Source organism: Lagenorhynchus albirostris, chromosome 10 (assembly GCF_949774975.1).
Source record: "Lagenorhynchus albirostris chromosome 10, mLagAlb1.1, whole genome shotgun sequence".
In the NCBI taxonomy this organism is placed as follows: domain Eukaryota; kingdom Metazoa; phylum Chordata; class Mammalia; order Artiodactyla; family Delphinidae; genus Lagenorhynchus; species Lagenorhynchus albirostris.
The window spans coordinates 103,558,168-103,573,237 of NC_083104.1; the positions used below are offsets into that span (position 1 = coordinate 103,558,168).

The window sequence follows — 15,070 nt, forward strand, 5'->3', positions numbered from 1 at the left end:
CGGAGGGTGAGGCCATTGCCCAGTGATGCCAACCCTGGGAGGGGATTGGACATCGGGCTGCTTCCGGGGGAGTTTAATCAACCCCCTGTCCGGAGTATCTGGGCTTCCCCGGGGCCAAGTGGGCCCATGCTCAACTTCCCCGCTGCCAGCTTGCGGGTCTGTTTTTTGGGGCCTCTGCCCAGTCCTTTAACACTCGTGCGTCTCCTCTCCAGCTCCCAGAACTTGGGTCTTCTCGTCTCTCCTGTTGTTCAGCCCTTGTCAGCATGTTCGTTTTTGCAGGGGTTCCGGGGAAGGAACAGAAGTGTGTGCAAACACCGTCCTCACCCAGGACCTGCTGACACTCCCAGGGCGCCCCATGCCCTTCACCAGTAAATCGTGGCTGCTGGTGACCTCCTGTCTCCACGTGTGCACCCTAGTCAAGTCTTGGTCCTTAAAATAATCCCTGCGCGCTTCTGTGATGTCCCCGACTTGCCTTCGGCTGCCCGCTTGGCTTTGCTCTGCTCCCTGGAGGGGTTCCTTGTTGCGGAGAGGTTAATAGCGCCTCATCTTGACTTTCTGTGCTGGATTCTTCAGTGCTTTCTGTTGCTATTTCATGCTCATTAGGAGCCAACAGTTTTATTTTCAAATTCGGATTATACAGGATCCCTGCTCAGTGAGCTGTTGATCTAAATTAGTGGCTAGTAACTCCTGTTAATTAGCTGAATCCCCTACCCCCTGTCAGGCCACTGTCATTTCATGAACATTGCAGCTCTGCTTTGAGTCATAACATTACCTGTTAGGACGTTAGCTCTTAGCGTTTACTGGTTAACACAAGTGTTCTGTGTGTTGTTGTGACAATGCTTTCTGGTCCTTGGCCGAATCTTTTGCTTATTGCCCTCTTGCAGACCTAGTGCAAATTAGAAAGTGGTTCTGCTCTGCGTCCTTCCCTTGGTGACAGGTGGCTGTTCAGCACAGCCAGATTCATCGTAGTGCAACGCCGTGCCCTGAGAGACGGCCGTGGCCGTGGACACGTGGAGGCTGCCTAGCAGCACCAGGCAGAGGCAGAGAGGCCTGCATGTGGGCAGCCGCCCTGCAGGTGCCTGCGTGGTGTCAACTCACTTCCAATGTGCAGGTTCTTCCCCGTCTTTTCCCACTTCAGCTGCTGTTACAAATGCCAGTGTTGGCCCAAGGCTGCAGGGCAGCCCAGGGGAGTCCATAGCGGTCGGGGAAGGTCCCGCTGAGCCGGCCATCAGCCTGCCGGTGTGGACCGGAACCGGATGCTTTCCTGGGGTCAAGGGTGAGGATGTGTCAGTAACTCATCCCCTGATGCAGGGGGGCAACTACGGTCTGCAGGCCAGACCCCAGCCAAGGCTCGTTTTTTACTGTCCTCTAAGGATGTTTTTACTGTTTTAAAGGGTAGTTAAAAATTTTAAAGAAAGAAGATAATGAGGAAGAGAAGAAGGAGGAAGGGAATGAGGAAGAACACGTGACAGAGCCTCTTATGTGATGCTCTTCACAGAAACAGTTCACAGCCCCTGCTCTGGAGACGTGGCCAGCTTTGCCAAGTTCCCTGGGCCACACGTGACCACGGTCAGGGGACGCCTTTCCCGAGGCCTCGTCGACTTAAATATGTATGTGGCTACGTGTGTGGTTTCATTGTAAATACGTGGGTCTGAATCACCATTCCTCCAGCTTGTGGCCTCTGTTCGGATTCACCACCACGACGGGCGGTGTCACGCGTGTCTGTGTCCCCACGTCAGCCTGACCATCGCAGATTACGTGCCGAGCCGCAGCTGGAAGAAACAGCAAAACGTGCTCTGGACCCTCTGGCTCCGTGCAGATGCCATGAGGAAGGCGTGTGCAGAGCTTGTTTCTCTTCGTGAGTGTGAAACGTGAACAGAAATAAAACTGAAACGCGCTCCTGAGAAAGAAATATCCTTTCATTTACTGTTGATGAAAGCGTCACCCGAGAGAGGTTCCACTAAAACAAACAACTTTAGAGTTAGACAGGTAATTTTTTTAAATCATGACTTTACCAAATACTCTCCCTTACTGTGGATATTGGCCAAGGTTTGGTCTTCATCTATCAGAGATGACAGGGCTCACCAGCCCCTCAGCTTTTCCCATTTTACAGCAGTTTTAGTCGGCATACTCTAAAGCATCCACCTACCATATCCAGGTGAATGTTCCAGAAACTTAGCTCTGATCCTGCCAAATAAGTCTAGGCAAGGGAAAGAAATTAAACCAAATGAGTAAATTACCAAACACCCTTTTTTGAGTCATTAATATAAAAGTCATGGAAAATGCCAGTCGTACATTTTTTTTATTGTTCAACATATTGAGCTATAATTCTCTCTGTGTTGTGGAATGTTTTTCATATTTGCCTTTAGTACGTTGGCAAATCCAGCATACTCATGAACTGATTATTCCTCCCACGATGAAATATTACCCTTATGCTATCAAAAAGTAAATTGAGGATAGAACATTTGCGGGGTTGATCAGAGAGAAAGCTTGTGAGGCCAGTTGAAGTCTCTGATACCCAATCTATGTCCAAAATACAACCACAATCAACATTTAATGGCCATCTTCAATGGCACCTGTAATTCACACAGTCAAGTAACCAACTTAATGCTCTATTCTTTCCTTTGATCTCCACTGTGACAGAATTGTCCTGTCACAGGATTCATCACCAGCTGATAAAGCAAACTAGGTCTGAGGATAAGCATTGAAGTCAGACATTACTTGGTAACTTCTTTTCTTTCTTTGCCGAAAAGTTCCATTTGTAGAAACAAGTCAAATAATATAGTATTTTTTGTTCTTTGGATATTAGTTCGTAGAAATCCAGAGGTCAGCTTTAGTCAGTGGCTTCATTTCTGTAAAAGTGAGAACATAAAATGGAACTCCGGCAAGAAGCCGGTCTTGAAACTTGTGAACTTGCCCCTCAGCTTATGAGAAGAGGGGGCTGCTATTGGGATCCTGAACTGTTGTCGACTGTGGGTGTTTAAGGAAGAACACTTGTCCAAATAGCATCGTAGCTGAATCAGAGAAAGAAGAGATGCTGAAAGACCGTCGCTTAGCAGGGAATCAACCGATTCATTACGCACTTTTTGGAGGTTTAATCATCTGGGCTTTTTCAGTGGGGCCAACTGCTGCCTGGGTACAGCAAGGGCACTTATATGGAATACGGGGATGAAATGAATGGCTAATTAGGGTATGAAACTTATTCTAAAATGGAATGCATTCAATTTACAATAAATACAGAAATAAAAAAAATAAGGAAAGGAGAGACAGGAGAGATTAATTCATAATAATTGACTTTATCAAGAATAGTCTAAAGAGGTACAGAATCCTTGATATCCTGAAAGTTGCTCAGTTCCTTGTGGCTAATCTGTTCATTTCTGGGGTCTCACTTCTGAACATACCATGATCTTCCTTAAAGAGGAAGGAAAAGGCCTGCCCTTTTGGCATGGATCTGGAAAGGCTTTAGAACCGCTGCTGCCCTCATGACACGGTTAAGCACCTGCCTGTGTTTCCTGAGTGGATGAGCTTCTGGCTCCTACAGGGAGAAGCCGCGCTGCCCGGCAGCCTGGTCTGATGCTCCCAAGCAGGTTGGGACTGATCAACTCTTTTTCTCCTTTCCAGGTGGGAAGGAGAGAATGAAAATGAGGTGGGCAGGTGCAAAGAGACCGGCAAAGTTCACGTGACCGTGGATCTCAAGTACTACCGACCAACTGAAGTGGTAAGTGTCTCGGCCCTGGCGGCAGGGCCACACCCGGCCACTGGCTAGGAAAATATTAACTGGTTGCTGCAGCCAGGCTTCCCAGCTCTGCCTTGGGCTCTCTGTCGTCCCTCAGTGCGCGTTCCCCAAACCAGAGCCCAGGGAATTGCATTTGGGGTGTTATTCTCGCCACAAAATGCATTGCTGTGTAAAGGAAAACAGGGTAACACACACCCAGGGAAAGAGCTGGTTTCAGAAATGGAGGCTCAGATCAAAGGTGGATCCCATCAAGGTAGTGGCCTGATTGATGGCTGAGCCCCGGTACCTGCAGGACGTCTGCCTTCCAAGGCCCCCCATGGCCCTCAGGGTCTGGAGATCCCGGTGCACACGCTCATGTACACACACACGCACGCACTCACACACACCCACATAAACACACTCATGTGCACTCACACATGCTCACATACACTCACATGCACACTCACATGTACTCATACACACTCTCACATGTACTCACACACTCACACGCACTCACACATGCACACACGTGCACTCACCTGCACACGTACAGACCTGAGTGGTGGTAAGCCCTGCACACTTTTAAGCCTCAGCTCAAGCACTGTCCTGGCTGTGAATCCTTTTCTGGCCGACATCCTACCACCACTGAACTCATTACTTTTTCCTTTGTACCTGTTGATAACATTATATGCTATACATAACTATATTATAACACCTATTATAATTTACTGTACTCATTTGTTTACGTGTTTTTCTCCAAAGAGTTTCTCCAAAGTCTTTGAGGAGAAGGACTTTTTTTTACTATCTTAGATGAAAAACTCAGTGCTTAATGATTATTGGTGGATGGGTGGATAAACGCATAAATTTCTGAATATATTCAAACTTTTACTGAATGACTGAACACACATTGTTCATTTTATGGGTGAAAGAATCCCCCTTGTTTACATAGCGTTTCTCTAACCCTCACCCCGTAATTTGCCATCTGTCTTTCAATTCTATTGATGGTTCTTTCTCCACCTGACGTTTACTTTAGTATTTTTAAAAACATGACTAGCCACTAATTACTAATGTTCCATACCCTCCCAATCTGTAATGATACTTTATCAAATACTAAATTTTAAAATACAAAAAAATAAAAAGAAGTTCCTGTATTAAGAAATGACCTACAGGTTGTTTGAGCATAACATGCTCCTTTCCTAGATTTATAAGAACTTCTAGCTTGGTGTTGTCACTTAAATGTGGACCACGTTCACTGTGGTGACAAAACTCAATGTTTTAAAGGTACCTAAAGGTGGTAGAAAGCAGCAGCTTCAGAGAGAAATGTTCAAACGTGGTGGTTCCCGAACGAAATGTATTATTAACCGTGAAAGTAGAATCCTGGAACCTGTTTTACCTGTGTTTGAACCAAATTCCTATCTGTTCTACAACTTTCCGAGATCAGGAAAGCCACGGTGAAGAAAGATCGAAAGTGAACCTGTCACCGGTAATCACCCTTCAAACTGTCTTGTTTCAAACAAAGGAAAACACTTCACTTCATGCACTCGTACACACAGGAGCGAATAAAAAGGAAAGGAAATCAGCAGCGCTTGGCGACTGGGCTGTGCAGTCGCATTGTCCTGGCCCGGGCGGGGCCGGTCTTTGACACACAGTGAACAATGGTGCCCGTGCTGATGGGGCTGGGTGTGGCCAGCAGAGGATGTGCTGGTCCCAGGGAGGGGACACCAGCGCGCTCCTGCTGACACAGCAAGGAGACCCGGCTGTGGAGCCTCCCACCGGGCCCAGAGATGGGCCACGGGCTCTCGTTTTTCTGGGACATAAACAGACAGCTTTCTTTCCGTGCTCGCGAATGAAAACTGTCATCTCAGAGTGGAAAACGGACGGAGCCAACCCTCAATCCCTGTAACAGCTTCACCGTGGCCCTTCTCGTTTCCAAAGCTAGGAGGTCGTTAAGAACAGCTTGTCTGTCAACCTGACTTGGGCACCGTGTGGGGTTGATAAGGACCCTTGGGCTCACAAGACAGTTCTTGAAGTCCCTGTGGACCCTCTTTCCTGCCGAGGCTCCACGTCCGTCCTTTTGTTCTGGCCAGTGTCCCTGTCGTACCTGTTCTGCAACTCTGTTTGCACAAAAGGCGTTTGAACGTGACGGTGCCCTCCTATTTCCTAGGCTCTCCTCTCACCCCTCTAGCTCTCCCCACCAGCCGGATCCCCTTTACTGCCTCTGGTCTTGGATTTTGTCCACTGCACTCAGCACAGGCTCTGTCGGGCAAGCCTTCTTGTGCGGTGAGGCTAAACTTTTCACCTCATTCTTCAGAGCAGCAGTTTTCCCAGAACTTGGATCGGCTCGACAGCCGTACGTGGAGTTGCCTCGGGGGTGACAGTGTTCCTCCAGGTGAAAGGGGGTGAGAACTGGAGCCCGCCTGCGAGCTTGCACTTGGGTCTGTGCCGTAAACAACACACCCAGGGCGTCGCTGGCGCGAGGCCTGAGAGGCACTCGATGTGGGGAGACGTGTAATTCTCCGTGTCCCGCTGTGTCCTTCCCTTTTCTGAGGTCACGTCCATCTTCCAGGTACCACAGCCTCCCTCTCATCCTTCCTCGCTTTCTAGAAAAGCTTGTTCTCCTGATCGGCTTTCATCCTGTGTCTTCAGCACCTAGGACACCCCGGAGACGAACGCATAAACTAGATCTTCTCAGAGTCCAGTGGGGCCAGAATGATTGAAAGAAAAAAATGCCGTAAAGAAAACTGGGGGGAAGAAGCAGGTCATAGAACACCGGTATCCTAAAGCAAGACTAAAGGGAGATAAAGATTTACATTGTTTTCTGAGTGAGATTCAGACCAAGCAAGGCAGGCTGTTTATGCAGCACAGGCCAGCACTGACCCCAAAGAGGCCGCCAGTGATTCTGTACAGAGCAGACCTCCCAGCTGAAAACCTCTCCCTCGTTGATTTTGTCACCACAAAATCTTTGGTCCTGCTTCTGCTCCAGAGTGGAAAGTCCTGAAAGGTTTTGTTCTGAGCTTAGGACTCTGGTGTCCAGTTGAGCTGAGCGGAGTCCTGTTTTCTGGTTCCTGCTCTGGACACCTCTGGGCTTCCCTTGCATGTTGAGGAGTTTTACTGCTGTGGGAAGCTTCATCCTGGAAATTGGACTTTACATTTCCCATTGTCCTTGAATCCCAGCATTGGTGATGGCAACACGAATACTTGGGTCCTGTACCTCTGTCCCCTCTGGCGTTTCCTCTGCCTGTACGTGTACGCAGAGCTGTGGCATTGTGCATTTGTGTGCGGGGAAGAAGCGGGCTTGGGCTTAAGGCCAGACGGCCTGAGTTACCAGATGTGTGAACTCAGGCGTGTTACTTCTCAGTGCCTCTGTTTGGCTGTCTTTAAAGATGGGATTCATAGTCGAACTTCTTTCAAAGACTTGCTGGAGAATTAAGAGAGTCGCTTACACAAGTGCTCATTAGGGCCGTGTCTGGCACCTGGTGCAATACCAGTATTAATGCTGTTATTGTTAGTTATTCATTCGTTCAACAGATGTTTACCAAACCCTGTGTTAGATCCTAAGAATTCAGCATGGACGAGACAGACCCATCGGCCCTCGTGGAGAGTGTAGAGAGGAATAGGTCGGTTACTCGAGTCGAGTGCCTTTTGAAAAGTAGGACGTCACTGGTGAAGTGTACGTATTAACTACTAAAATGTCAATAACATGGTATAATCAGGGCTTCTAGCAAACGCTAATAGGTACTCTGATTTTTTAAATTCTTGTTTTATCTTGATTTTTATCCTTTCTGACCCTCTCTCTGAAGATTCAATAGCTATTCAGTGGTATGGAATTGTCATGTAAATAGGAGAAAATTAACATTGACCTATTACTTAATTTAAAATAATAACGAAGATGTTTTCTTTTTGTTTGAGAATTTTTAACTTGGAAAATGCACAAAGGTTGTATTAGGAAGTATTCATCCTAATGTGCCGAATTTTAATGACACCAAATGTTCAGTTCACTTAAAAAAAAAAAAAGCTAAGAGTTTTTTCTTTTCAGTGAAACAAACAAAACAATTGCCTTTTTTCTGCAGAGCATTTTAGGAAATGGCATGGGAAACACATTAACAGACAGAAGTTGAAATCACCTATTTTCCACGAAAAATGTCTTGATTTAAACTCTACTGGGTGATGGAGCTGAGTTTTTCCTTGCTGTATTATTTGTCTCTGACATTCGCTTTTCTTGCCACTGTATTTCTAATGTCCTCAGCTGTGACTGGTTTTTGCTCTCTTTGCTTAGATACTTAATGTTTATTCGCATTCTTTATAGACACTAGAAAAAATTCCTGAGTTAAAATCTAGAGCTGGGAAAGCAGTAACTTCAAAGAAGGCCAACAAGCTAGTTAAAGCAACACCTTCCTTCAGTAAAAACATGTGGCCTGTTTCTAATCAAATTACCATATGCTCATTGAGTTGTCCCCTCTGCAAACTTCTCCTAATATTTTTCTGTAAATGATCTTAAGTTAAATGGCCCGTAATTGCTTGTTCTATCTCATAGCCCTGTTTAGAATAATGCTGGGTAACACTTTCCAGACCTCAGGAATCTGATCTGTCAGCAGAGGACTTGTATAAATACCAGTTAGAGCTTCGCCCAGCGCCATCCCTGGACACTGGGGGTCTTGAAACGGTCCCTTCTTCCCCCGTAGCTGTTCTCAGCCCCTCGCACACGTCCCTGCCCTTAGCAGGAAACGGGACCCTCCCTTGCCCGCGACCTGTCTCCTCCGGCTCTGCCAGAAGCACCCATCTCTCCCGTCCACATCCCTCCAGTGCTCTAATCCCACCCCTACGCCCCTGCTTTCCTTTGTTCCTCGTCTGGATGGTGGGGGCCAGGCGGAGAGGGGGCAGACACAGCAGTGAAGGGCGAGCCCCTCTCTCTGCTCCAGGACCTGGAAGAGGAGAGGCCAGGCTCCTTATTCTGTAAGCGTCAACGTGCAGGCCCAGCGTTCTCTGCTTTTATAACTGCCCGAGCGCAACGGCGTGGAATGCTGTCACAATGCTTCCTCTTTTGTAGTTATTCTCTGAACTTCTTACTGCTTGTATTTTACAAATAGTTTATATCTCTGCGTCACTGTTCATGTGTTGTAAGCCTCCCTCTTCGGTTCCTCATACTAATCTTTCTATCCCTCCTTAATCACTCTGGCCTTTCCTGCCCTTTTCCTTCCTTGAACTTAACCGAGAGAACTGTAGTTTCAGTCTCTCCAGTTGAGTCTCAGCTATTCCACAGTGTGGCCTCCGTGCTTCACAGGACGCCGCGCAGAGCCCCCAGGGTGGGTGACATTCCTCCTAAAGCCTGGGCTCTTCCCTCGGCTCCTGTCCCCTCAAGAGCGTTTACGTCGAATGAAATAACAATTGTGTCCCGACCATAGTGCCCCCCACTTCCTCCTGTTTTTCCTTGAAGGTTTATGATTAGATCCAGATTAGGATGATGCTATTAAAGACTTAAATTTTTTTTTTAAATTCTTTTTGTTTGCATCCAAAAATCTCCCTGGTAGCCTTAATGTAGATGCTTTCATTCCTTGTACCAATCGGGAATTCCTGTAAAATCTGTACCTTTGTTCCCAAAAAGCTGAGCAGGTCATGACTACCCTCATTTGTAATCATAGCAATGACCTCTTGACATCCACAACATAAATTCCAACATCTTGGAAATGTGCTATATGTAGCCTCTGCAGCTCCTTTCTTGAGGAAGGGCAGTCTGTTCCCCAGCTCAGCTGCTACCTGCAGGGGCTCTGGTCGCTCACAGGAGCCACTCCCCCTTCACTCTCATCTCCGGCCGCTGGCGTCTGTACTCCAGAATTTCAGGAATCCCTGTTTGCTGTTTGTTGGTTTCTTAAATCAGCAGTGCTGTTTCCGTTCTATCTAGCCATAATTATCTCCTGAAATAACTGTGATTCAGAAACCTTTTCATGGAGATTCCACAGATAACACTGTCTGCGTGTCCTTCTTCTACTTGTTCTGCTCTGTGCGTCCGACAAGGCTCATAATTCCGTAGCAAGTCTGAGTGTTTTTCCTAGCACAGCGTTCGCGTGTGGACACTAGCTCTTCTGGGTCCCCCGGAGCTCCGTCCTGTCTGTCTGCACCGGCCTTTCTCTTCCCTCGAGGCCTCCTCTGGCTTCGCTTCCACACCCCTGGCTCAGGGCAGACCGGCCCCCACTCGCCGCCACACCTGCTGGCGTAGCTGAGCGCTCGCTTGACTGCCGTGGCCGGAGCCTCCGAGCTGCTCCCCGCAGCTGACGGCCTTGCTCCCTGACTCGGCAGCTCTGCTTGGCCTCCTGCACAATCACACCTGACGTGCTTGGCCTGCTGGCGAACACCCAGCTCCACTCAGCCGCTGTTCAGGGCAGGCGCTGTACTTCATAGCCAGATCTGGTTCGTGCGTTTTGTAATGCAGTCCTAAGGCAAGGAACGGGCCAGTGCCCAGGCACTAAAAGATTCTGCAGTTTTTAGGATTCGTTACAGGAATCCTTCAGTGCATTCATCACATACGTTTAAAATATAATTCTTATTTACCTTCAGCTTCTCAGAAGGTATATCAGCACATATAGAGTATCCCTATAGGGTTGAGGCCTTAGAGGTTTAATTCAGGAGGAATGTTTATTGAATTCCGACCGTGGAAGTGAGTCCTCGTAGCAGGTGGGAGAGGGAGGGAAGGCCCTCAGCCGGCAGCGAGTCTCCCCCAGGTGAGGGGACAGCTCGGCAGCCGCAGGCTGGGCCGAGGCAGGAGCAGTGGGGCGCTCACTGGACCCGGTGGTGGCGGCCAGAAGAACAGTGACGGGCACCAGGACGCTGCAGAGATGGAGAGCACAGGGTCAGGGGCCAGATCGGATGGTGACGCACAGGTGGCGGGACCCGGGGACAGGACTCCCTTCGCGGGGCAGGGGCCTCAGGGCCTCGGGGCGCTGGTGGCCTGGTGTGGAGGAAGGCGGTTGGATTTGGGGCTACGTGTACGTGAGGTGAGTTGAGGCCCTGAGAGGGGCGTTTGGGGCGGGGCGTCTGGAGCAGGAACTGGTCCCCGGCCAGCAGGTTTGGGTGCAGGAAGTCAGTCTCAGAAACTCGGGCTGAGAACACTGGTTAAGAATTCATATATTAAGCATTTGTGTCCAAGAGCCTCGGGGCCGGACTGAAGTGTTCCCCACCTTCCATCGTGAGCCCCTGCCTTCGAGGCTCCTCAGAGGTTTCAAGGGCTGATGCCAGAGAGTTGACATGAACTGGAAGGTGATTCCTACCTCCGTTGAGGCAAACTGCATTTCAGGGATAAGCAGAGCCTAATTCCAAACTGATGTGCCCCGGAAGGCGGGGTGCGAAGCGTTTTCGTTCGTAAGGATGGAGGCTCGTCTGAGTATAAGCGGCTTTTATCACTGTCATCATTGTAATTGTCGCCGTCAGCAGCGTCCTACAGGCCTGTGACGTCACTGGTTTTCAGAAGACGTCTGACAGCCTCCTTCGAGCTCTTCAGGTCCTGATGTTTTCGTGGTTTTCAGTATGTCTTTGGTTTTGGCCCCGACAGCTTCGGGCAGGAAAGGTCGTTTGCTCTTAGCGCGGCCGGCTCTGCTTGATGCTACACGGTGGAGCGGACAGTCCTGGTGAGGGTGAGGAGGTGGGCTTCCCCTCAGGTCCTGCGGACGTCTGTTCCCAGAGGCTGTCCCAGGCCCCGGGGTCCAGCACGTTCCGGGGCGACCCGGAACTTCGGTACCGCTGACGGGCCGGAGACCAGCCGCCCTCGGCACCTCCCTGCCCCCTCACCGTCCTCCCCCAGCAGGAATCTTCCCGCGAAAACCCGTCTCTGCGCTTGCTTCTCAGAGGCAGCTGGGCATCACTTTTACAGCCGAAAATCTGTGTTGGTTTCCCATCGCTGCTGCAACAAACGATCACAGAGTGGCTGAAAACTGCACAAAGGCGTCATCTTACGGTTGCAGAGGTTGGAAGCTGAACTGAGTTTCGCGGCGCTGACAGAGCTGTGCTCCTCGTGGAGAGGGCTCTGCTGGAAGAAAATACTGAATTAATCACTTCGACCCGTTGCTGGACCAGTGTCTCTTGCTGTGTGGAAAACACATTATTATCACCTTGAGGAGGAGGAAGAGTTGGAAGATTCTAGTTAACTGTCAGCTTAAAGCTTCAGACACGCCCTCGAAAAACACCGTGAACGTGCGCCTGGGCCGCCGCAGACAAGGTCCGGCCACACACACGTCTGAGGCAGCACAGGCGAGGACACGACAACAGTAGGATCTGAGGGAGATTTGTGCTTAAAAAGAGACCCAGAGAGCGTTCCGGGTTGGGGGTGAAGCAGTGGCACCGCGGAGACGCGGTGCAGGGACCACATGGTCTCCCAGGGAGACGCCGGCCCCATGGGGATGCTGGCGCCAGGCCCCTCCCAGGCTCCCGCGCGGTGCGTCCTCCGCTGCCTGGGCAGCGCTCGGCCCTCCTCCCCTCTCTTCTCACCCTCTTCTTCTGCCTGCATTTTGACCTCTTTTCCTTCCTTCCTGCTCTTGCTGTTGTGAGCCTCACAACCAACCAGGAGTCATCCTTAAGCCCTACAGAGTCCCTCTGCCTCTGAGATCACCCACCTGTCCTTTGACAGGTGCCTTCTGACCACTGACTGGTCACATTCTGAGGCGTCCCCCTAACCAGTTCCGTTAAGTTAGTTAAACAAGGTTCTTGGTGGAGACTGACTCCTAAACAGCTTGCAGCTGTTGTGATTCACGGGCCATGTCGGGAACGGGGCAGGACCCTTGTCTCCTAAGACGGGGACTTGTTCATCTCATAAACATGGGTCCTTAGCAGCCGTTCCAGGAAGACTCATCTAAATACGCTTTTATTCATTTTTTTTTACATATTCTGCAACTTTATAATGAGGTGTCTCCCTGTTTCTCAGGGATTTTTGTTGAGAATGAAGTTAATTCTATGCAGAGTGATATTAGAAAGGCACGGTACCTTTTAAATTCAGATTGTTTCTATTATTTTGGGAAAATAGGTCAGCAGAGGAAATGAGGCAGCTGTGACCCTCTAAAGCCACAGTTGAACTTGGGGGACTATGTCGAGGTTTCTCTAAGGCATGTTAAGATGCTGAAGAGAAATATTCCATTTAGTTTCAGCTTTGGAAGCTTAGGCTTGCAGTGTCTTCCTCTTTGCACAGCTATTTTGGTGAAAATTTCAGTCAAGTGTATTGAAGTGGGCTTTGGATATGCTGTCCAACACAGGTATCCCAAATACAGTTTTTATTACTCTTACATTTCCCAGATGAACAGGACTGACCTGACTGAGGGTGGCTCTCTTGCTAAAAATGTTAACTTACAGTGACAGTGTGAAGAAATCAGAATTCTAACCACTTGTGGATCAGATCAATAGGAAAAACAAAAGAGAGAATGTGGGTCAGAACAGTTGTGATTTTCCTATGAGGTCCTTGTGCCGAGTGCCGCCCGCTGAGGTGAGAGAGGAGCCGTTTTCACAGTCTGGCTCATCCGTGGACGTGGCGTGCATGCCCGTGGACGTGGGGCCCGTTCTGGGGCCCGTGGACGTGGCGTGCATGCCCGTGGACGTGGGGCCCGTTCTGGGGCCCGTGGACGTGGCGTGCATGCCCGTGGACGTGGGGCCCGTTCTGGGGCCCGTGGACGTGGCGTGCATGCCCGTGGACGTGGGGCCCGTTCTGGGGCCCGTGGACGTGGCGTGCATGCCCGTGGACGTGGGGCCCGTTCTGGGGCCCGTGGACGTGGGGCCCGTTCTGGGGCCCGTGGACGTGGCGTGCATGCCCGTGGACGTGGTCCGTCCTCGGGTTGGTGAATATGACATACTCTTTCCGTGCACCAGCCCCTCCCAGCTGCCCTGCAGGTCGGGTGGCTGCTGCCCCCTTGGCATCATCTCTTCCCCCGGCTGCTCAGGGCGGCCAAGCAGCCAGGGGTGGGGACAGAAACAAGCAGCCCTGGGGTGGGCAGCGAGAACCTGGCCCGGTCACTGCGTGGTGCTGGGCGACCACACCCCAGCCCCGAGGGAGTGAGGACAGCTCAGCACCCACTGGGGTGAAACCAGGACGGCTTGTCCCATCAGGACAGCGGTGGCCAAGGCCACGGGGCTAGCTCTTGGTTTCTTCAACATATTTACCAAAAGGCCAGCACTTCCCTCCTGACATCGTGTTTGTCTGGTTAAACATGAAACAAAGCCTTTGCCTGTCCAGTGACAGTGTCCGCCGAGGTCCCATTTCTTCCCGTCCAGCTGCCTCACATCCGAGTCTGGGTCCTACATAGTCTGTGTTCACAGCTGCATCGCTCTGGGGCAGACGCAGACCCCACGGCCGTGGCTTTCGGCTTTCTTCAGCAGGGACAGCTTTGCACACCTGCTTAGGTTGATGTCAGTCCTCCTGACTCAGGTGCCCCGCTCCTCGCCTGCCCTCCCGGACCCTGGCTAAGTAACGTTTAGGTTGTTCTGTCCCCAGCCTCTGCTGAAATCCAAAGCGAACCATCCACGGCCTACTGGAAATGCTCTCCTTTCCTTGTCTGCACTTTCCATGACGTTGCTCTGTATTTCTAAGTAATTCAGCCTCTTTTCTGTCTTCCTTCCTCATCTTTATACTTTTTCCAGGCAGCTGGACTTTATTTCTGATACCCTTATGCGTTATGGCCTGTATCCCAGGCTCGAAAGTGTGTATTTATTTTAAACGTGAGTCAACGATAATCATTATTTCTCCTGCATCTTCTGTCTGTGTGACATTTTGTGCCCTGACCATCACGTAGACAGTAGGTCAGGGTGTGGTTTTCGCAGGTATTGTTCATGTAAACCACCGGCAGTGGTTTTAGTTTATTCATCAAAAGGAAACAGCGAGGGGGAACACTGGGGTCGGGTACGTAGGCGTGAAGATAGAAGGTGGCGTTCGAAAGTGGCGCCTTTGGCTTCATCTTCATGTTCCCCTGACTCAGCATCCGTTTCCCCGTCTTCTGAATGAAGGGTGACTGTGCTAAACTACACAAAAGTACTGGGAAGGGAAGTTAGCGTGTGTGAAGCAGCTTGAGATCTCACGATCAAAGATACCATATTAGTGTAAAGTGCTGCAATGTTTATCAAAGGAAACTCCTCAGACCGGACTCTGGATTCACCTGCCTGCGTTAGTCAGTCAGCAACCCCTGCGTCCGCCGGGAGCCCCGAGCCTCTCCCCTCTTGGAGGTGCCTGTCTCGGTCCTAGAGTCCGTTTCTGGGTGTCGGTCACGGCCCTGCAAGTTAAAGCAGAGGACACATGTCAGGTGTCCGCCGGCACTCAGGTGGGGGAGGGACAGGCGCAGGTTTGCAGGGCACCTGCTGCGGGTGACGATGCCTGCCGGCTGGCGCATCCCA

At 50.3% G+C, this 15,070-nt stretch overlaps 1 protein-coding gene across 4 annotated transcripts in view; it reads left to right on the plus strand.

Annotated features, from left to right (window-relative positions):
• The window catches only part of GMDS (GDP-mannose 4,6-dehydratase), a 479,880-nt gene that overhangs the window by 409,719 nt on the left and 55,091 nt on the right, over positions 1-15,070 (plus strand). For all 4 annotated transcript variants that reach the window (XM_060163828.1, XM_060163831.1, XM_060163830.1 and 1 more), the window contains one exon: positions 3,622-3,718. In XM_060163828.1, the coding sequence (XP_060019811.1) occupies positions 3,622-3,718 (97 nt within the window). The remainder of the gene's footprint in view (positions 1-3,621; positions 3,719-15,070) is intronic.